The sequence below is a fragment of the Tamandua tetradactyla genome, chromosome 5 (genome assembly GCF_023851605.1).
Source record: "Tamandua tetradactyla isolate mTamTet1 chromosome 5, mTamTet1.pri, whole genome shotgun sequence".
In the NCBI taxonomy this organism is placed as follows: domain Eukaryota; kingdom Metazoa; phylum Chordata; class Mammalia; order Pilosa; family Myrmecophagidae; genus Tamandua; species Tamandua tetradactyla.
In genome coordinates this window covers 112,179,255-112,203,187 of record NC_135331.1, presented here as the reverse complement: position 1 = coordinate 112,203,187, position 23,933 = coordinate 112,179,255, and the positions used below count along the sequence as shown (strand labels likewise).

Below are 23,933 nucleotides of genomic sequence, written 5' to 3'. Positions count from 1 at the left end.
GGCACTTCATATATTCTCCAAACTTCCAAACTAAGTTCGTTGTAGCCCAACTCAATATCAGTGCCAACCTCACAGCTAACTGATGGACATATTTAATCCCAGTTATTAAATATTAAAAGGCAAACATAAAAGACTGCTTAATTATTTGTTATACATAATGAAAACAAAAAGTGCCTAAATATAATCTCAATAATAATCTTACCTTCAAAGACAAATTTTTATTTTCAAGGTTTTAGAGATTGCCATTACTTTCAAGGTTTTGGCTATTGCCATCACCTCTGCAATCTATGACTCAGAAAACCTGCTGAATTTCCCCATCACACATGCCTGCAACTGCAGGATTGTACCCTTGACCCTAATGAAGACAGTGTAAACAGTGAAATGTCCTCTGCACATGGAAAAGGTTCATGATCACTCCCCAAAACCACAGTTGATTTTCTTGGAAACAGGAAAAGGGACTCTGCTGTGCACTTGAGAAACATCTCTGGATGAAGAATTTTCATTTTAAGTACCCCAGTATCCCCATTTTTAGTAAATGATACTACAAGTGCCCCTATCCAAGGCCATAAAGTTGCTGCTGACTAGCAGGCTGTACCCTACTTTGCCCAGGTATTTTCTTAGGAAGGAAGGAAGTAGAGGAGGGAGTTTGTTTGAACAACACTTCCAGAAAAAACAATGGCAGTGGTCCCATAAACCTTAAAAATCCAAGAGCTCAAAGAGGTGGCTGTGGCCAGAAGAGATTTTTTAACCCCAGCTTTTATAGGCGTGGGCTTTTGAGTAATAGGGATGTATTTTTCTGCAAGTGTCTAGAACTGCTCACCATTATAGCAGCAGAAGCGTCCACGACTGGAAGACATTTTCCAAGCTCAGTGCTGCTTGACTATAGCAGTGTTGTGCCTCCTGAAACTCCTACCTTGTTCTGATGTAGAAGCATCATTTAATGGGCCTCCAATAAGTGCCAGACGCTCTACCCACACGGTCTTCAATCTTCACAACCACTCAGCCAACTATAATTTCTCCCCCATTATAAAGATGATGAGACTGAAGCATAGTAGTTTGCCCTACATCAGAGCTAGAAAGGGGCAGATCTGGCATTCCAACTCAATTCCACCAACCAGCCAAGGCTTTTTCCGACACACCATACTGCCATTCCTATGGTAACAGAACTTCTAAGGGATCTAATCAGAAGTTCTCATTCTTTAAAATCGAATTTTTAAGAATTGCAAATAGGGGAACTAAAAGTTCTGCAGTTTGATATCAATATTAATGCAAATATATAACTATTTGCTCATGATAACTGCAAATCAATGTTAACCACTGTAAATGTTTAGTTCTTCTCAACCAATCAATTTAGTAACCTTAGAAACTCTTGCAAATATTTACAGAATGCCACCCATGTAATACTTAGAGTTAAGCCTAATACATATAGGGTAAGGTTTCTCCACCTTGGCACTATTTTGAGCTGGATAATTCTTTGTTGTACCACTGTCCTGAGCATTGTAAGATGAGTTGTTTTTAGAAAAAATTGATTTTTGTTCCCCAAAGTTGCCTAATACTTTCAAGGTGACATTCTAAAGTAATTGTGTGTGGGGGAAAAAATACCTTCAGGAAGTACAATTACTGTTATTATTATCATTGCTTTTAGGAACTGGTTTTATTTAAGCAAAATTGCTCAATACTCAGTTAAATTGCCTTTCTACAGAGACATAATTATGGTTAGCACTTTTTCACATCTCATCATTTGCTAATGATAGGTCGCTTGTGCCAAAGGTCAATTATTTGGTGTTATCTAATCTAGAATGAAGTGCTGTCTTCATCAAGTTTACATAAATCTATGCACATTGAGGTAAGTGAAATGAGAAGAAAAGGGTGGAGACTAAGATTAGAACTCTGTAAAAGAGTAAATGCATGCCTTAAAGATCTAAATCACCTTTTGACACTGGGCCTAATTTAACAATATTTATCCATGCCAGTCATTGCAAAACAGTTTATACCACATGTGACAGGCATGGGCTTTTTAAAATTTTATTTTATTTTTTAGATGCAGGTTTCCACAACTTAGAACAATAGCTAGACAATTTGGAATTTAAAAAACTGAGTAACTTAATTCTTTTCCAATTTCACGTAGAAAGAAATTGATTTATAGTAAGGGATTATCCTATTGTTCATTCCTTTCTGTCTTTCTGGCTCACACCCCCTTCCCATCCTCACACACACAATTCCTCAAGTTCTCTCATTTTCTACTTTTATGTGTTTAAAAATGTCCATAATAAAAAGTGTGTGTCTGTGTTTTAGTCATAGTGAGAATAAGTCAACTGGACTTAGCTATTACCCATCCAGACATAAAACATCTATCTTGGCATCTTCTTCCTTAGCATCTTTTCAGGAAGACACACATGCTATTATGAAAAAAAGTTTATTTTGCATTCTGGACATCTTTCTTCCAAAAAGCATCCTCTCTCTCTCATCCACATCTTTACTCTTGCTCTCTGTTGGCTCCTACCCTTCTTTCTTTCGCCCACTAAAGCTTTTCCATTTTAAAAAAGGCCTCCACCTGATTGTGCTGCCCTTTTGCAACTCTTCTTGAAAACGAGCAGTTTCATTTATTTTTAAAAGCTATATGAACTAAAAACTGGCTTTAAAAAAACAAGTTTAAGGAGGTTTGACCTAAGACAGCAATGTGCATCTCAGGAGTATGTGTTAAGAATACTATGGGATGCAAAAAGATTTGCAGCTTTCAACTAGTTTATGATAGCATACTTTTGTAGTTTTAACATCAGAGAATGTTTAGTCTGAAAGGGAAAAAACTCATTTCTCCCTGGTTCTCATTTGAACAGGTAAAGAGGCAAGGGGCCCTGATGAAAAAAAACAACTTTGTCTAGACTGACCCAGCTTGTTGCCCTGAGCTGGGGTGAGCCCCCAAGTCTTTCGGCTATTGCTCTTCTCTTCTAAGATGTGGGGGCCTTCTTAAATATGATCAGATAAAACCTCAAGAATTAATCAACCGCAAGGAGAAAATACTTTCTGCATCTTTTGTATCTTTCCCAGCATATTACCAGGTAGATTGAAATTAAGAAATAACTGTTTGCTACCAGGTAAAAAATTAGAAAGAACTTTGAGGAAAAAAGTGTTTCAATGGGAGGAGATCCATAGTGGAGGAGGTTATCAAGCCCCAGAAGGGTCCAATGGAAGGCTTCAGCTAGGAAAAATGCAGTCTTTGATATCACACCGGAGGTCATCCCAGAGTAGCCACTACCTGTTATTACATCTTACTGAACCCTCGTTTCCTCATCCATAAAACATGACAACAGGGCGGGGCAGGGTGGCTCAGCAGGCAGAGTTCTCGCCTGCCACACCGAAGACCCGGGTTCCCTTCCCGGTGCCTGCCCATGCAAAAAAAACAAACAAACAAAAATATGACAACAACTAGAACTATACTTTGAGTTCCATGTCATAACAACGTGCCTGGCATAAAGCAGGTGAGCCATAAAGTTGAACTAGTCCTTGCGATTGCCTGGAGTGACCATCAAGAACTGGGGTTTCTAAGGCCGAAGGGGTCAGCAAAGCCAAGGTACGGTGCCCGGTGCCCGCACGGGAGCCTGCCCCACATGGCTCGAACCATTCAGTGTCTCCCTCGGCAGTCCCTCGGCACAGTTCCTCTGCTCTCCTCATTAGGTCTACGTGAGGCCCGCCCCAGGCTCTCCGCGGAGCCGCTGACTCAGGGGAAAATAGGGACGGTGTGACCACAGAGAAATGACATCTTTTCTCCGTCCCTGGAGGCCTCAACACTAACGTGTCTGAAATGGCTGCTGCATCACCAGCAGAAACAAACCCGGGATAAAGAGTGACGGTGAGAGACTTCGCCCCCGGAGCAGCCTCTCTGGCGATGACCTCTAGCAAAGAGCCGGCACAAAATGCTGAGTCACCGGGAGGCGGGCCTGGCGCAGTCACATGGCGGAGGCTAGACCACAACAACCGCGCAGCGTGGAGCGCCCGTGGCCCGCGCGGCTTCCTACCGCGACCGGCTCGCCCTCGGAGCATGCTCAGCTCAACCGCGCGGCTGTGCGCGTTCCCAGCCGCTGGGCGCCACGGTCCGGGTTTTCCGGGTAATCCTGGAGGCGGGTCTTGCGGCGTTCCCGGGTACCGGGAGACCGGATACTAATGCTCGGCCCTCCGCTGGCCCACATGGGTTCGGACTGAGTGGCTTGCGTTTCACCGGGGATAAAATGACCAGGGAATCTGCCTTTGCGTCTTGCCTGGAGAAGAAATAACTTTGCAAGATTCGAGCTCCTGAAAGCCTTAATGAGGCTATCCACGGAAACCCCACTCCCCAAAGTCAAAACCCAGTCAGGGGTGCAGTCTACATAATTAAATTGAAGGGAAATAGACCGACAGATGCAAAACACTGTCTTGTAGAGGGGAAGTGACTTGTTCAATGTGACTTTCGGCGCTCTGTGGTGGTTGTCTTTTCCCAACAACAGAAGTTGTTAAGAGGCACTGTGGAGGTTATGGCTTCAGCTTGTTCCGCCAGCACCCAATTTGGGATTGTTCAGAGCCCAGGAGCCCTCATTTGGGGTGCTTGTTCGGAATTTGGGAGTAGGATGGGAGCGGTCCCTTTTTGTGAGTGCGACCCAGAAGTGGCTCAAATTATCGTGTTAGCTCTCACTACGTAAGTAGTAGACCTTTGGCTAGACTATATACTGTCTCTTACTGAACCGTCGTCCAAGCTCCGGTTTCTCCATTAAAACGAAGCTGAAAACACATCCAAAAGACCACCCTTCACGATGGTGTGAGAAAATGCAGTATGTGTGCTGGGAAAAGTATGTGCTGTGCTATTTCATAACACGCAATGCGAACCACAGATGTAATCTTAAATTTTCCAGTAGTCACCTTTAAAAGCGAAGCAGAAACAGGCGAATTAATTTAAACAATCTACTTTTAACTCAGCCACAACACTCTCATATCAAAACATAATCAGTTGAACAGTGAATAAAAAAGTATTTCCAAAGTCCCCTTTGGGGAATGGTGAGAACGGGGGAAAATTCAACTTCCCCAAATTGAATTCTTGATATTCTCACAAGCAGTGTGGACAACCAAAGCTATAGGCTGAGCCCCCAGTCTTGGGGTTTGCTCATTTGAAACTTAACTCCACAAAGGATAGGTCAAGCCTACTTAAACTTAGGCCTAAGAGTCACCCCCAAGAGAACCTCCTTTGTTGCTCAGATGTGGCCTCTCTCTCCAGTCAACACAACAAGCAAACTCACCACCCTCCCCCTGTCTACGTGGGACATGACTCCCAGGGGTGTGGACCTTCCTGGCAACGTGGGACAGAAATCCTAGCTTGAGCTGAGACTCAGTATCAAGGGATTGAGAAAACCCCTAGAATGAGCTGAGACTCAGCATCAAGGGGTTAAGAAAACCTTCTGGACCAAAAGGGGGGAAGAGGGAAATGAGACAAAGTGTCAATGGCTGAGAGATTCCAAACAGTGGAGAGGTTATCCTGGAGGTTACTCTTATGCATCAAGTAGATATCATCTTGTTATTCAAGATGTTATGGAGAGGCTGGAGGGAACTGCCTGAAAATGTAGAGCTGTGTTCCAGAAGCCATGTTTCTTGAAGATGATTGTATAATGATATAGCTTTCACAATGTGACTGTGTGATTGTGAAGGCCTTGTGTCTGATGCTTCTTCTATCTACCTTCTCAACAGACAAGTAGAACATATGGAATAAAAAAAATACATAGGGGGTATTATTTATTTATTATTATTTATTTAAATAATAGGGGGTATGTTAAAATAAATTTAGTTTGAAATGCTAATGATCAATGAAAGGGAGGGGTAAGGGGTAAAAAAAAATCAGTATAAAATTTTTTAATGAGATATTAAGCATTCTTTTTCTTGTACTGTCTTCAAATTTTTGGTGTTATTATACAGTATGTTTCACACAGACACTAACTTTTCATCAGAAATACTTGAACTGCATTTCGATTTCATAGAATTTACTGTTGCAAAAGAGGATTCTTTTGCCAATGTGTTCCAAACTTAAGTTTCCAATAACGGAATGGAGTTTAAATTTTTTATCTTTGTTTAAGTTAAAATTAAATAAACTAAAAATTCAGTTCTCAGTCATAGCCACATTTTTAGTAGCACAGCAGTTGTATATGACTCATGGTTATCTTGTTGAACAATACAGGTCCATTCAAATGTGAGGTGTGATTATCAGAATAACAAAATTCACAAAATCTGCTTGTGAAACAATGACCACCACTGTTTCCCCCCCACTACCTGTTTTCCACAGGGAAGCTAGTTTTTAACTAAGCATCCCGTCTAATGCCAAGCACTTTTCTAGAAATAAAAGTACAAAAAGCACAAATCATTTCTACCCCAAAAGAAGTCACTATCTAGTGCGGAGATTTTTGAAATTGTATTCTACCACAATGTACAAATAGAGGTATGTACCAAATGCAAGCAGAATACAGAGAGGAGTAACTGGTACTCAAAGGAAGAACAAGAGTGTGCCCGGTGGAAAATTCCAGGCTGACAGAATAGTGTGTACCAAGGCAGAAAGTCAGGACCACGTATAGTGAAGTTAGTGGGGAGAGTCTAAAGAGGGGAGAGCAGTAGTTGACACTGTTAAAATGAGCTATGGACAAATTAGAAAGGATTTTGCATGCAAAACTAAAAAGCTTTGTTTTTATCCTGGTTTGTGCTGGCCTCAGCACACTTAGGATCTATTGCTGTCATTTTAAATTCTGACCTGTTATACCAGTCATTCTGTCAACACATTTATTAATCGATTGAGGGCAACTACTTCCTTCTCTTCCTCACCAGGGTACTATTAATCCCACTTATTCCTACTATCTTCTACCCTCATGGTAAGCCCACATGAAAATAACATTCATCATCTAATGAAGGGATTTTAGATTCGGATAGAAGATAAACTTTTGGAGGTGGTTCCTTCAAATGGCCCATCTAGAGATGCTGACAGCCCCTTGTGTAGCAATGGATGGGATATGTGTCATTCAGAGAACATATGTCATCAAATAGTTAATTTAGAGACTACAAAAAGAATCCTAAGAAAAAATGATAATTGTAGTATACACATATGCCTAAAAACGTGTGGATAAGTTTATTCCTTCTAGAAAGTAGATTAATTTATTAAGCATCTACTCTATGTCAAGCACTGTACACATCCTTCTTTACAGCATCTATAAAAGATAGGATTAATCTCATACAGGTATGGGCAGTCTGGTACGGTATGACTGTCAGTAAGTGGTGGAGCCTAGAACTGAGCATGTATTTCGCCTGATTTTCAAGTTAATATTTTTGTCACCGCACCCTGCTCTCACCCAGTCTTTATACACGTGAGGCCCTTCTCACCTAAAAATAACCTGATGAATTCTTAGTTAATTCAAGCAGTCAACTTTCTTCCACAACCTGGAGTTTCTTTGGATAAGGGAAAACGTACTTTCGCATACCACCGAAAGCAAGGCCAACCTTACTTCCCCAGGCGCACACCTTCCCATCCACTCCGCGTTAACCACGCCTGCGCACGCCTCCTCCGCAGTCCGCTAAATCCTGGCGGGCGCTCAGCCCCGCCTTCTTCCCGGCACCGCCCCCGCCCTCGCTTGTAGTTTATAAAATCCGGAGCGACGGATCACGACCAGGAGTGGCGACTGAGCAGAAAAGAGGACTGGGCATGCTCCGTAGCGGCGCAGGTTTTGGTCACAAATAGGAAGAAGCCCGTGCACGACACCGGCAAAGAGAAGCGGGAGTCGCCGTTCCACCACCGCGGGTGTGGGTTCCACCGCCGCCGCTGCTTCGACTCTGTAGCGGAGCGGGCAAAGGGCTACGCCGCCAGGCCGGGAGCCGCCCAACCAGTCCTCCCACCTTCTCCCTCTGCTGGTGTGACGCCCCCGACCCCTGGGTCCGTCACCTGGGCGGCAGGGACCCCAACGCTGAGGAGCCTGAGCGGACGGGACCCCTCTTCTGCCCGCGGCTCTCCCCGGGGCGGAGCCGCCGCCGCCTTCTACTGAGGGTCCGGCTTGCGTCCCGCGTAGCGCGCCGGAGCGAGCGGCAGCGGTCCTCCGCGAGAAGAGGAGGGGGTAGCCATGGGGCTGCTGTCCCAGGGCTCGCCGCTGAGCTGGGAAGAGACCCAACGCCACGCGGACCATGTGCGGCGGCACGGGATCCTCCAGTTCCTGCACATCTACCACGCCGTCAAGGACCGGCACAAGGACGTGCTCAAATGGGGTGACGAGGTGAGAGCTTGCGCCCCCGGTTCCCGCCGGGTGCCTCTGCCAGCTCGTCCCGCGCCTCCTTTGTTCGGCCTGACCTGCATCCCCGGGCTCCCTGTCCCGGTCCCCATCCCAGCCCGCGCCCCGCGCGACTCCCGGAGGGTCTCCAAGACTTTTCCCCGCGCACCCGACCCAGGGTGAGAGGGGCTTACCCTGACTCTCCTGGCCGAACTTCTCCCTCTTTCTCTCTCTCTCGATTCATTCTTCACTCATTCATTCATTCATTTGGGTCTTCCTCTTCATTCAGCAAATATGGGTTGGGCGCTGGGAGGGCGCGAGTTTGAAAAAGTGACATTCAGCTCTCTGAGGAGTTTTCAGTCTTGTGTATCTGCCCGCCGACTTTTCCGATCTACCCTCTCGTCCCAAAACTCGCTTTTGCGATTAAAATGAAGGGGACTGAGTTGTACTAGAAGGCTCATTGCTATTAGGGATCAGGTATTCAGCGTGCTTCTTCTGCCCCATCTGATCCAGGCGTCTTTCACTTAAACCTTCGCAACTTCTCGTCATCACGCACTCCACCCCCCTTTAACCATATACACGCATCCTCAATAGGTATAAGTTGAAGCAGAGAAATAAATTACGGTTTGAGTTTTCCTGCAGGGAGCTCCTTCCTGATTTTATTTAATTCTAACACTCTGAGAGCTTTAAAATTAGGGATTTGTTAGTGTTTTTATGGCCTCGTTCCAGCAACTGAACTTCACAAATCAGTGCTTCAACATGTGTTCTGTCTTGAGTTGAATGTCTCTGCGGATTCGCAATATATTAAACTATTGTTAATTGGAATGATCTGTACAGCATTGCGTACTGTTAAATTTAGTCTTTTCTCCCAAAGCTCTTCCAGCTTTCCCTCGTGGTTTTTAAATCCCATGTATGTGCAGTGTAGATAATTAAGTGGCTTCTTGTGAAGTCCATCTCCATTTTTTGTTTTTCGTTTTTGCCTTAGATCACTTGTCTTGGGCGTAAATAATTTATCTTCTCATCAGTGTTGTCATTATTTGCCTTAGTCTCAAGATGCTGCTACACCTGACAGAATATCTTCTTGCAAAAAGTTCATTTTTTCTATTTCTAAGATTGGGAGATAATTCTGCCTCCTACAGCTGAAGGAATTATGCTGTTTTAAATTAGAACAGTGTGTTAACAAGTAAATCATCTTCCTTGTAAGTGATTTGTCACTTATTTGGACAGAAAAGAAGCATAACTTGTGTTTGGTGATAATTCCTCAGTTTTAGTCTAATTTAAGTTCATAGTTTCTTCACAGTATCTGACATTTTGTAGATTAAAATGTAAGCCGCACAAAGTGCAGGAACTTTGTGCATTTTTTTCACCTGTTTCCCCAGTTACAATAGGCATCAAGTGCTTGTGGAATGGCTAATGAATGAGTTAATTAAGTTAAAATTTTGTTTGTGCCTGTTTTGACATTTAACTAGGTCTACTTGAGAAAGAAAAAAGGCAGTTAATGCCTTCAGTAGTAATTATCTCAGATAAAACTTTATCAGCAGGAGACTTGCAGCAGTGGAGAACAGCAGCTTGCTCTAGAGATCCCTCTTCCCTACCCCCATTCTTGCAGACTTCATCTTATCCATCTTTATTTTAGCCCAAAAGCTGTACTCCCGCAAGGCCCTACAGGGTTCTTTAGTCTTCCTCTTTAAAAAAAAAAAATTTCTCTCCACTTCTGTTGGCCGAAAAAGCATTTCAATGATTAATCACTTCTATTTCAATCTTTTGTAGTTGTTGAGTAAACTGAACTGTGGGGCCTTGTAGTATATATCGTCTTCATTTTTACAAGCTTTTGCACAGAGTGTTAGTAACAGGTTTGGGCCTTTTGCCTTCCTCCCCTCCAACCCCCTTAAATATCAAGGGGAATGGAGAAGAGTGGTAATAATGTGAATTTGTATAATGTTCTAAAGGTGACATATTAACATAGAAAAGAAAATTGGGCCCATCATTTTAGCCAGATAATAGCGCTTGTTGAAAAGAACTGGTCAGATCTGTCTAGAATTAGACTTCTGACTTGCATCAAGACTATATAATAAGTCGATTGGAGTAGCACTGTTCTTACATTGAAATGTGTTAAGGATGTTCTATGAAAGCTTTCATTGGTGACTACTGAGAATGCATCCTCAAATTTCTTGTTCTCTATATCCCGTTATAAATGAAATTCAAAGCTACGAGTGGATTTTTAACTCTATTTGAGAGAGGCTTCCTCTCTTATCAGCATTTTACTATTTATTTTATGATCTATCCTTATCCCCAAACACCTCCCCCCTACAGTGTCCTTTGGAATGGAGAGCTTACTGTTTAACAGAAACCACGAGGTGGAAGAGTTGTCTTAGATTTAAAAAAAAAAAAAAAAAAAAAAAACCACTGCTCATTTATTATTTTCAGTTCTGCTTTAATCATATCTCTGATTGGATTGTCAGATTTTCAAGAAAAAAAATATATTCCTTTTTGTGTTGACATTCGTAGTGGAAATACGCAGCTAACACAAGAGTGAGAATTTTTTATTACATTCTTGACTTTTTTCCTTAATTAATTGGAAAAAAAAGAAAGAAAGAAAGCCCACACTCTTGTTTCTCCCTCCTGCCTGGAAGGGCACTTCAGTGGTTCCTCTTCCCACCCTTGAAGTGAGGGAGGCAGGTATTTACTTTCCACTGTGGTACCTCGATGTCAGGTTTGGACAGAGAGAAGCTGTGAAATTCTGTGGCTATCTCATTGAAGTATGAAGTGCTGTGGGCATCTCTTCCATGAAGTAACTGCTGATGCCACTAATAATTCCTCCAGCATATAGAGCATTGTTTTTCAAGCAGCTGGTTCTGATTCATTAGTGGGTTGGGAGGTAAATTGAGACAATTGCAACCATTACTCTTTCAAAAATGAAGTGGAATAGAATGAAAAATATCCATTCACCATATGTAGTAAGACTATTATATCAACCTTTTGAGTTGAGAAAATGCGTGAGGGGTGGTGTATTAGGTCACAAATTATTACTTACTGTGGGTTGCAGTTAAAGCAGTTTTGGAAAGCCACAATCTCACATTTATCATGGAAGCCTTCCTTGATGAAATGAGCCTTCTATAAAAGAGGGGGAGAGAAGTTACTCCAGGGTATGCACTAATCTTGTACATAATAGGATTTCACTCTTACATGTACTGAATAAAAGTCTGAAGAGGCCTAGAGGGTCAGGCAGCAAGCAAGCTTGTTTGTATGTTGAAGACTTGGGGAAGTACTGAGAACCAGAGGCTGAGCAGATAAAGTAGAGAAGGGTGTGGTGGGTGGTGTGGCCCCTGCAGATGAAAGAAAGTCTTGCCAGGCACAGTGGTGTTCAGTTGTGATATGTTCAACTGTATTGGTATGATACCACAATACTGCTTTTCATGGGAAGTTTTGGCATTATATTCACAGGGCCATGGACAAAAGAAGAAAGTGAGCCTTAAGACAGGATGTAGGTATGCTTGGAAGGAGACCCCGCCACTTTAGAAATGCTAAGCCCAAGTTCTTGGGACTGTATGTCTCTCTTCACACAGAAAGAGCTCTGGATTTGGAGTTTGACTTGTGCTCTAGTCTGAGGCCTGCCAAACTGGCTGTTTAGTCATGAGCCTCAGTTTTCTCACTTGGAAAATTAAGGAGTTGGAGTCTCTTTCTCTCGTCCCTTCCAGCTTTTACAGTTTGGATGAATAAGATTATTGATAGTGTATATATTTCAAATCCAGAAAATTTTACTTGTGAAATTCACCTGGAAGTAATCTTTAGACTGCTGAACAAAACAAAGCAAAGCTGCCACCGATAGCATGGTAAAATTGGATTGTATTGTAAAGGCATGTGTACACCAGCTTTTCAAAATATTTTCCTATGAGAACCCCATGAATAGTAGATTTCCATATCAGCCTACAGATGACTGTATTGCCTTTATTGTGGCAAGTCTTAACCATCGCCACCCTTTTTTTATGCTGTTCCTGTGGGAAAATAGTAGTTCCAAGTCTTGGGTGCCAACAAAATAGCTCATTTTATCCCGCAGGTAGGAGTAAGATGGCTATCACTGGATGCTCTGTTGCCCACTAAGCATTCTGTATATACAAAAAAGAAAGCACTTCTTATTTCACAATTCACAGGCAACTTCTCAGGTACAAGTTTTGTTTGTGTGTGCATTAAAAGACATCTAGGAAATCTATGATGCAAATGTGGTACTAAATATGACTCTTGATTTGTCCAAATAATCACTAAAGTGGTAAGCTACCTGCCTGGCCTTTTCAACTAGCTAATGTCAGAGGTGCTGTTGGAATTGAAATCTGTTGGACTCCAGGTCCTTTTCTTAAACCCATTATATCAGGTTTTGTATTATTTACAATGCTGGAGATTTCATCAAGTCTTCTTTTATGGAGTTTATGATGTACAAGTTGCATAGGTGTCAGAAAACGATATTTAAAGGCGAACTTAATTTTTCTAATTGTCTTTAGTTCAGTGTGGCTCTCAAAGGCAAGAAGACAAATTGTCCTTTAGTTAGGAGGAAAGTCCATGTGAACATCAGTAGGAAATTGCAGTACATCTTTAGTATTTAGGAATGTGTTCTTACTGTGCATAAAACAATAAAACTGAAATTGGACTTAATGAGTGCTGGTATAGCGTTCCATTAAATTGCCTGTGTGAGTTTAAAATTGCTTAAGTGACTTTTTAGAAAATGCATAGCTTGTTAATAAATAAGCTTAACCTGTAACAAAAATACTATAGCCCTGAGCTGTAAATCTGGAATAGACAAAAGCATAAGCATTTGAGTCTAATTGAAGGTTCTGTGTAGACAACAATTGGGTCAAATTGTTTAATCTCTCTTAACCTCAATTTTGTCATCTGTAACATGAGGACAGTTAAGATTTTTTTTTGACAGTTAAGATTAAATGAAATAATATAAGTGAAATGGTTTGCACATTGCTTAGCCTTTTATGTATAGGCTCATAAATGGTAGCTAAAACTGTTTACTTGAAAGTTTTTAAATATCTAGTTTATCTTATATAACCCTGGTTATTGAGGAATGGTATATTCCATGTATATAGGTGTTTATTTGAAATTTGCTCATTCAAATATAATTATATATCATTAACTTAGTAATTTTTGATTTTAGAAATTGCATTTCTAAGTCTAAATTGTATTTCAGAATACAATTTGATATTGGACCATGATTTAATTCTTGATAATCATTATGAAGATTCAGTTTTTTTCTGTGGTTTATTAGGTGTAGTTTATAACAAAAAAGCGAATTTTTTGCATCTTTTATTTTAGCTGTCACTGTGACAGACATTAGTTCAACAACACTTACTGGTCTGCATCAACAGTGCAATCAAGTAAAAAAAACACACCATTTTTTGTTTCCCCCTCTTGACTTTTTTTTACCAAGAGGTCCTTTTTGAAGGCTTGGGGAACCAGATAACTTACCTATATGTATGTTAAGAACTGAGGATGAGAATTTAAGCTTGGCTCAAGTGTGAGCTTGGCTGCTACTTCTGATGTTCAGGTATGTGTGTGTGTTTTCCTTTGTGTCTATATGGTTTTGTGTGGGTTTTCTTTTTGATCCATTTAATTGAATCATAAATTACATACAATAATATGCACCCGCTTAAAGTGTACAGTTTATTGATTTTAGCACCTATATACAACCTGGTATCTTGTCACCATAGCCAAAACAAAAAATTTCTGTCACCATCGAGAAGTTCTCTTGTGTTCTTTGCAGTTGCTTAGAGAGAAGTAGGTGGAGAGGGAAAGGAGAAAAAGTAATAGCACTTGAGGTGATTCTAATACAATCACCACCTGAAAGAATATGTAGTTGTTAATTAGATGAAAAGGAGAAGGACAGGTTTTCTAGATGGAAGAACAGTGTCTTAAAGGTGTAAAGTAGCATCAGATGATATGTAAGAGTTATGTACACGTAGTGTTTTGAGTCATAAATAGGTATGACTGCTTTGTAGAGGTCTTTGTGTAGTTCTGGATAAGTACAGGTTTGATGTACTATAAAAGTATAGAAAGCATGAGCAAAGTAGAATGGGGAAAAAAGGTTTATTACTCTTTTTCACCTGACTCCTAGAAAAAAAGTGTTTCTGGACTAAGCATTACCTTATGTGGTAGTTAGGTTCAGGTGTCAACTTGGCCAGGTGAAGGTGCCTAGTTCTGTTGCTGTGGACATGAGCCAATGGTACGTGAACCTCATCTGTTGCTCATTACATCTGCAGTTGGTTAGGAGGCATGCCTGCTGCAATGAATGATGTTTGATTTAATTGGCTGGTGCTTAAATGAGAGAGCTCAGTGTAGCACAGTCCAAGCAGCTCAGCATACACTGCTCAGCCCAGGCCTTTGGAGATACAGAAAGAAATCACACACCCCCACCCCCCCACCCCACCCCCTCAAGGTTGTTGGTACCCAGAGGCCTGGAGAGTAGGCCAGCAGAGATCACCCTGTGCCTTCCCGCACAAGAAAGAGCCTCAGTTGAAAATTAGCTGCCTTTCCTCTGAAGAACTAAGGAAGTAAATCCCCTTTGATTAAAAGCCAATCCATCTCTGGTGTGTTGCATTCTGGCAGCTAGCAAGCTAGAACACCTTATATCATTGTAGAAATTCTCCAAGTGAAGGTGCTAGCCTCTAGGAGAGGTATTAACAAATTTACTTACAAGTGTGTATTTCCATTATAAAGAATAGACCTAAGTAAAATTTTGTTAAGACCCCATAGCTTGATAAGATCCCAGTATATTAATTGAACCTCTAAATCATAATTTGTGTTTCCAAACAGTTTCAGATATTTAAGGCATTTGAGTGTATTGATAAAGTCAGAAAACTGATGATAGAGCATCACTGATGTTCTTCCTATTAATGGACGGTCCATATCCTAGTAAGCCTGCTAATTAGGCTTCTCTGTTATACATTCATGATTTACCAAGCTGTTTGGTTTTTCTTTAAACTTTTTTCCAGTTTTACTAAGGTGTAATTGATATACACCAAATTGTACATATTCAAAGTATACAATTTAATACATTTTGCTATGTGTAGACCATGAAACCATCACCACAATCAAGATATTGAACATATCATCACCTCCAAAAATACCCTATTTCCCTTTATAATCTCTCCTTGACCCCACCCCCCCTTCTCACCAGGCAACCTCTGATCTACTTTGTCACTACTTAATTTGCATTTCCTAGGTTTTTATATTTAGGAAATCACATGGCATGTACTGTTTCCTTTCTTTTTTTTTTCAGTCTGGCTATTTTACGCTGCATAAATAGTTTGAGATTCATCCGTATTGTATGGATCAGTAATTCATGTCTTTTAGTTGTTGCATACGTTCAGTTGTATGCATATACCACAACTTATTCAGTCATCATTTGAATTGTATCCAATTTTTGACTACTACAAATAAAAACAGCTTATGAACATAATTTTTATATGGACTTATGCTTTCTTTCCACTTAATTATTACCTAGGAATGGTGTGTGCTTAACTTTTTATAAAGTCATTGCTCCCATTTTACATTCTCACCTGCAGTATAAATTTCAGTTCCTCCACATCCTTCCCAACACCTGGTATGGTCACTCTCTGATTTTAGGCAATTCTGATCAGTAGGAGTGGTATTTCATTGTATTTTTAACTTATATTTTTCTAAAGATCAATGTTGTTAAATAGCTTTTTATTTATTTCCCATCTGTATTACCTTTTTTTAATGAACTATCTGTTGAAATCATTTGCCCATTTGTGTTGTTTATTTTCTTACTGAGTTTTAAGATTCTAGACGTGAATCTTTAGCAGATATATGCTTTGCAAATATTTTCCCCCAATCTTTGGCTTGTGTTTTAGTTTCTTTGGCTGTTCAAGCAAATATTGTGTAATGGGTTGGCTTGAATTTATTAGCTCATGGTTTTGAGGCTAAAAGAAAGTCCAAATCAAGGTGAAGCTTTTTCCGCCCAAAGGCTGGCATTCTAGGGTTGGCCGCTAGCAGTCATTGGTCCTTGGTCATCTGTTATATGGCAGTTTTCATGGCTCACTCTTCTGGGTTCTGTTGAATTTTGGCTTCTTACTTCCTGTAGCTTTTTCTCTTTCTGAATTTTGTTCCATTTATAAAGGACTCCAGAAATAGGATTAAGATCCATCCTGATTGAGGTAGACCACACCTTTCCTCAAATAACCTTACCGAAAAGTCTACTTCCAATGGGGTTTATACCCACAGGAATGGATTTTGTTTAAGAACCAGTTTTTCTGTTGTACAAACAGCTCCTAATTTGCTGTACCTTGTCTTTTCTCTAACAGTGTCTTTTGAACAGAAGTTTTTAGTTTTTGGTTTGTTTCTTTGTTTTGGTTTGGTTTTTTTGTTTTTTGATTTTTTTTTTTTTTTTTAGTGAATTGATTCTTTTCTTTAAAATATTTTTATTGAGATATCTTCACACACATACAGTCCAACCAAAGCATACAATCAGTACCTCACAATATCTTCACATAGTTGTATATTTATTACCGTGGTCATTTTTAGAGCATTTACATCACTCCAGAAGAAGAAATAAAAAGAGAAAACTCATACATCCCATACCCTTTACGCTCTCCTCTCATTGAGGAGTTTTCAGTCTACCCAATTTTTTTTGCTCATCTGTCCATACCCTGGCCACAAGGTTTTCACAATCACACAGTCACATTGTAAAAGCTCTATAGTCTTACAGTCATCTTCAAGAGTCAAGGCTGCTGTAATACAGTTCAATAGTAGCTTCCAGGTACTTCCCTGTAGCAACTCAAATATATACAATAAACTAAAAAGGGATATCTATATAATGCATAAGAATAACCTCCAGAATAACCTCTAGACTCTGTTTGAAATCTCTCAGCCACTGAAACTTTATTTTGATTCATTTCTCTTTCCCCCTTTTTGGTCAAGAAGACTTTCTCAGTCTCATGATGCTGGATCCCAGCTCATCCTTGGGAGTTCTGTCCTATGTTGCCAAGGAGAATTATACCCCTAGGAGTCATGTCCCACGTAGTGAGTTTACCTGCTGAATTGGCTTAGTGAGAGAGACCTCATTTGAGCAGCAAAAGAGTGAACAGAAGTTTTTAATTCTAATAAAATTCAATTTGTTCTTTTATGGATTGTGCTTTTGGTATTGTATCTAAGAAATCTTTGCCTAACCCAAATTCATAAAGGTTTTATCTTATATTTTCTTCTAGAAGTCTTATAATTTTAGGTTTTACATTTAGGTCTATGATTCTTTTTGTGTTAATTTTTGTATATGTTACAGGGTATGGATTTGGTTATTTTTGCTCCAGAACCATTCGTTGAGAACTATCCTGTCTCTACTGCTTTTGTGCCTTTTGTCAACTAGGTCTGTATATGTGTGGTTTTATTTCTGGACTCTGTACTGTTCCATTGATCTATTTTTCTATCTCTATGCCAGTACCATATTCTTTTTAATTCCTATAGCTTTGTAATAAGTCATGAGATTAGGTAGTGCTACCTCTTCTCAACTTATTCTGACTCGTCTAGGTCCTTTTAATTTGTACAGAAAGACCTTAGTAATTTCTACCAAAAAGAAAAAACTTGCTGGGATTTTTTTTTGTCATTGCATTGAATCTTTTGCGAGAGAATTGACGTCTTAAAATGAGTCTTCAGATCCATGAAGAAATCTATCTCTTCACCTAATTGAATCTTAATTTCTCTGAGCATTTTTTGGTGCTTTTTTTCTATAGGCCTTTCACTTCATTAGTCAGATTTATTCTTGAGTATTATTTTTTTATTCTGTTGTAGATAGTATTTTTTTTTTAACTTTAATTTCTGGTTGTTTGCTAATTTATAGAAACACAGTTTATCTTTGTATATTGTTTATATTCTGAAACCTTACTAAACTTTTTAAACATATGGAAAAGAGTTCTGATAACTGTTTGAATGCTCTTGCCTGCTAATTCTATCATCTTTTAGGTCAGGTTCAATTGATTTTTTTGTTTGTTTTAATTTTAAGTATTAGTCATATTTTCCTGCTTCTTTGCATGTCTGGTAATCTTTTGATTGGATGCCAAACCTTGTGAATTTTACTTTGTTTGATGCTTTTTATTTATGTATTCCTATAAGTATTCTTGAACTTTGTTCTGGTATGTAGTTATTTGGAAAGATAGTTTATTCATTTCGAGTCTTGCTTTTTATAATTTATTAGGCATATCTGGAAGAGTCTCAGACTAGGGCTAATTACTCCCTTGTACAGAGACCAGTACTCTACCCAGTATCTCTGAATTATAAGTTACTCTGGTCTGGCTGATGCGAATACACCCTCTCCTGGTTTGTGGTTGTTGCCCTACACATGTACTGTCATTCACCATGGAATCTTCAAGAGGGGCCCTTTGCAGATCTCTGGGGTTTGTGTGCAGGCTCTCTCCTCTCTGTTATTCTGCCCTGTGAACTCTAATCAACTTGATTTCAGCTTCATCCCTTTGATTCAGGGAGTCTGCTGTGCTCTGCCTTGGTTCTGTCTGCATCGCCTAGAGAGTCTTTTCACAGTGGTTAAGCTAGAACACTTGTAGAGTTCATCTCATTTTTTTCCCGTCTCTCAGGGTTCTCTGCCCTTTGTTCCCTGATGTCCAGTGTCTTGTAAACCATTCTTACATATTCTCTTTTTCTCCTTTGGTTATTTAAAGTGGGAGAGGAAAATTGGCACCTTCTACTCCATTCGTTGGGAGCAGATGTCTTTTCTACATGGTCTATTATTCTTTCAGCTCTGCTCTCTGTAAACTTGATCTAAAGGTGGTTATAAGATATCTGCCAGCAACCAAGATTTAACAAAGCTTTAAAAGTCAGAATTTTCTTTGCTTTGAATACTATGCCATTCATCACTCAGTATCACTTTTATACCATGACTGAGTATTTGGTGAAAACACAATTATGTTTTAAGTTTGCATGCATTTTATGAGTAGACTTCAGTCTAAAGATGAGTGTGCAAGCCCTGGGTCTTTCCCCTTGATATTTGTGTAATCTTAGAAACAGAACTTAAGTTCTTGGGATCGTAGTTTTCTCATCTGTAAAACTAATTTAAAAATTCTATTCACATTCTGAGCCATTGATTGTACACCATGTAGGGAATGTTTTTATGTCAAGGATATGTGTTTGTATGTTAAGTTTTTACAGTAAAAATATTAAGATGAAGATAAAAAAAATCTCTCTGACAGCATGGAGCATGACTCCAGGGGATGAGTCTGGCCCTGGTACCATGGGATTGACAATGCCTTCTGGACTAAAAGGAAATAAAATTTAGGGATCAGTGACTAGGAGAGAGCAAATGGAGTCGGGAGGCTATTCTGGAGCTAATCTTATGCAAGATTCAGTTAGATAGTGCTAATTGCCTTGGTTTGCTAAACCCTAACCAACATCATTCCTGTTGACTCTTAGGAGCACATAGGGCTCAAACTGAGAGGTTTCATGAACTAGGTTGGCTTTCCTGGAATGTATAATTCTCAGAGGGTTCCTAGGTCAGATAAATCCTGAAACTCGAGGGGACCACCCTCTCCAAGATAATTAGTTGATTACATCTGCTTTTTCCTTTAGTGTCAGCACATCTTCTTAACATGGAAAAGTTAGAACAGGCTTTACCCAAAGATCCCTGAAGATTGGAAGATGGATCAAAGGAGAAGGAGGAAGTATAACACAGAGAAAGGATTTTAAAATGAATGACTTTCTGAATCACCTTCTAATCTCCTGTGTTTGGAAACAGCTAGAAGGAAAAATCTGAGGTAGTGGAATGGTAGCCCATGACAGATTCTGTGATCTGTTATGTAACTACTTGTTGATGTGTGCTTTGAAAATTATTGCTTTTATCTTATTTTGCTTTGTGTATATATTGTGTTTACAATAAAAATTGTTTAAAAAAAAAAGAAAAAGCAACTCTATCACTTAGTTTGGTCTTTAAGTGCATACTTCAATATATTTCTAATTTTGTCTTTTAACAGCTTAACTATTTCAGGATGCTTTCTCACTTCCTAAGGTAAACCTATTTGAGTCTCATAGCTTTTCTATGAAGAGCAAGGTGGTACTGCAAAATGTTTTCTTTCAGAAATGCAGAGATTTTTAAAAATATGTTTTTATTGATAAATCTTTTCATAAAAACATTACATATATGGTTTACAATCAGTGGCTCACAGTATCATCACATAATTGTGTATTCATTACCGTGATCACTTTTTAGAACATTTGGATCACTCCAGAAAAAGAAGTTAAAAAAAAAAAAATCTCATTAACCACAAGTATTTCCATCTACCCAATTTATTTTAACCTTTGTCCCCCCCTATTTATTATTATTATTTTTTTAATCCATAGGAATGCAGAGACTTAAGCTTCCGTTGTGTGTGGTGGCAAGACTCTATTTAAGGGTTATATTTCCATGATGGATATAGTATTTTATTAAGTACTGCCTATATGTTGAATACCTTATATCTTGAGTCATGGAGTTGAAGAAAGAAACCAAGAAGAGAGAAAAACTCACTGCCCTGGGAAACTCCAATGTTGGGAGGAGAGTAGCTCTATATCTTGAAGACCATGGGGCCTTGCAAATGGGGAGAACTTCTGGTAGGATTTCAAAGGAAGGTTGAGAATGCAAGGAAAGGACATATACAAATGAAGATTATGAAGGTGTCTGGAGTTGAGGGAATATTGCTTAGAATGGCTGAAACATAACACCAAAGCAGGGACTGGCTAGAAGTTGAAGCTAGAAAGGTGACTTGGGCAATGTGGAAAAACATGGTATCCCAAGTCTAGAAATGGTACAATGGTGTTCCTTTAGTAGTGATGTGGAAAATGGCTTTGTAGGGGACACTGCGAAAAGGAGCCCAGATTGGAGACCTTTGTCTTTGCTACAAGAGAATGAAGGGTCTACCCTAAGACTCAAGAGATAAGTAACTGTGCATGTTAAAAAATGCTTGGTAGGAGGAGACCTGAGGACCTGGCACATAACTGTACATGTCTCTCATCCATGTTTCTAGTTTATATGACCAAGTGAACAAGGATCTCTGCAGAGTAGTTCTGGGGTGGGGGGGGGGGGGGAAGCTGGTTTAGAGCCCTCTAATTTGAGGAGCAAGAGCTGGAGCAGCATCTCAGCTTGTTGTGCAGTCACAAGCCTAAAGGTGGCGGTTAAAACCAAGGTGGACGGCAAGATAGCCCCAAGAGAAGAAACCGGCTGAGCTTCAGAACCTGAAGAATACACAGTTAAGGGACTATTGAGAAGGAGCTGTGTGTGTGTGTGTGTGTGTGTGTGTGTGTGTGTGTGTGTGTGTGTGTGTTCAACTCAAACATGTTAATGACTTGGGAAAAGGGCAAAAATCATTTTCTGGCCAAAATAAATTCCACAAAGCCCATGCATGTTTTCACAGCTCATTCACATCATTCTCAGTGTAGTCTTTGAAATCTCAATTATACTTTGTAGAAACAGACTTGAACTAGGAAAGTGTAAAGTTTGAAGTCACCTCAGCAAAATCTTGGTGGCTACCAAGTTATCACTGTTGTGTGATAAAATTGATTGTGATGTATTGAGTATGTTAAAATGATGACCCTGACTCACCACTTTTTGTGTTCCTTAGTATTTAAGAAGATGAGAAGCATACAATCTTAGACGTCTAATCAAAAGAGCTCATTTTTGATACATTTGTATGAGTATCCGGAAAACTTGGTTATCTAGATTGGCATGTCCTCTGAGGGCTCACATGGCTGGAGTTCTATTTTATTTAGATGCTGTTTCGAGAACTTTCTATATTCTTGGTTTTTTGTATCAGTTATGCTCAGGATTTGGTGAGTTAAAAGTATTTCCACAAAAAGATTACAAAAGAACCCCCAAACAGATGTTCCTAATTACATGATGTTCACACAGTCTCTCTTCTTTGTCTCCCTTCCCCAGATTTATTATTATTATTATTGTTATTTCTTTGGATTCAGTTCATTCCTTCTTTTGAACCAGATGCTGATTTGGCAGAATTAAAAAACAAAACAAAACCCTAAGGCAAGATGCTCCATGGCTCTTTTCCTGGAAGGTAGTGAGAACTGGCTGTGGCTCTGCCCTATTTAGATTAACCACAACGGTCATGGAGTTGGAATCCACAGAGCTTTGTGCATTGTAATGCTCACAAAGAGACGGTTAAGGTCTTGCAGTGCAAAGGGCAGCATTTGGGGGAGGTAGGGGTCTGAGAAGGTGACTCTTGGCTTTAGACCTACAGGAGCAAGCTATTTAAAGGACTGAGTAGAAGTCTTGCCAAGCAGAGGGAAGAAAAGGGCAAAATGGTTGTTAGGAGAATTGGAAAGGCCGGTGAGGCTGCAGCATGGAGGGGAGTAGGTTTGAAATGAAGGTAGTGAGGCCTAAAGATCTGCCCTAGTGGTCTTAGTGAAGAATGTTGAATTTTTTTTGAAGAGTTTCTAGGAGGGGAGTGACTTGATCTGCTGGTGAAGGAACCGAGGTCTAACCAGTTGTGGTTAGGTATTCCATACTAGGAACCACTTTTTTTTTTCTTTCTTTTTTGTTGAGAAATATCCACAGACATATAGTCCAGCCATATTATACAAACAGTGACTCACAGTATTATCACATGGTTGTGTATTCTTCACCATGATAATTTTTAGAACATCTGCATCATTCTAGAAAAAGAAACAAAAAGAAAAACTGCATACATCTCATACACCCTACCCATCACTCTCATTGACCCATAGTATTTCAATCTACCCAATTTTTACCCTTTATCTTCCCCTATTATTTATTTTTTATCCTTCTTTTAACTTTTTAAGTTGTGAACTATATATGCAAACAACAAATTTCCGAGTACATTTTAACAAGTAGTTATAGAACAGATTTTAAAGTTTGGTATGAGTTACAGTTCCATGATTTTTTGTTTTTTCTCCTAGCTGCTCTAAGACACTGGAGACCAAAAGAAACATCAATATAATGATTGAACAGTCATACTCATTTGTTAAATCCTGTCTTCTCTATTATACTCCTTCTATTTTTCTTTTTTGTGAAAAATAACATATATACAAAAAATAAATAAATTTCAAAGTACATCACAACAGTTAGTTGTAGAACAGGTTTCAGAGTTTGGTATGGGTTACAGTTCCTCAATTTTAGGTTTTTACTTCTAGCTGCTTTAAGGTACTAGAGACAAAAAAAAAAGTCAATATAATGCTTCAGCACTCATATTCATTTGTTAAACCTTCTCTGTATAACTCCACTGTCACGTTTGATCTTTATCCCACTCTTTAGGCGAAATTTGGGCTATGCCCATATTAACTTTTTCGTGTTGGAAGGGGCTGTTGATAATATGGGATAGGGGATGGAACTAACTGATGTTCTGGAGAGACTGGCCTCTCTGCGTTTCAGGATTGTCTGGACCAGGGACCCATCTGGAGGTTGTAGGTTTCTGGAAAGTTAACCCTAGTGCATGGAAGCCTTGTAGAATCTTAGGTAACACCCTAGGTGTCTTAGGATTAGTAGGAGTGGTTTTGGTTTACCATAACCAAAGTTATGATAGTAGCAGTGTCGAACTGAAGCTTGTATAAGAGTGACCTCCAGAGTAGCCTCTCGACTCTGAAATCTCTTAGCCACAGACTTTATTTTGTCTCATTTCTGTCTTCCCCCTTTTGGTCACGAAGGCTTTCTCAGTCTCA

The 23,933-nt window shown here is 39.7% G+C and overlaps 1 protein-coding gene across 2 annotated transcripts in view; it reads left to right on the top strand.

The window, feature by feature from the left end:
- The first annotated feature begins 7,679 nt into the window (after positions 1 to 7,679).
- GCLC (glutamate-cysteine ligase catalytic subunit) overlaps positions 7,680 to 23,933 on the top strand; it is a 73,562-nt gene continuing 57,308 nt past the window's right edge. For both annotated transcript variants that reach the window (XR_013176169.1, XM_077162086.1), the window contains exon 1: positions 7,680 to 8,261. Coding sequence is in view for 1 of the 2 variants with exons in the window: in XM_077162086.1 (XP_077018201.1) it covers positions 8,112 to 8,261 (150 nt within the window). In the remaining variant the exon portion in view is untranslated. The remainder of the gene's footprint in view (positions 8,262 to 23,933) is intronic.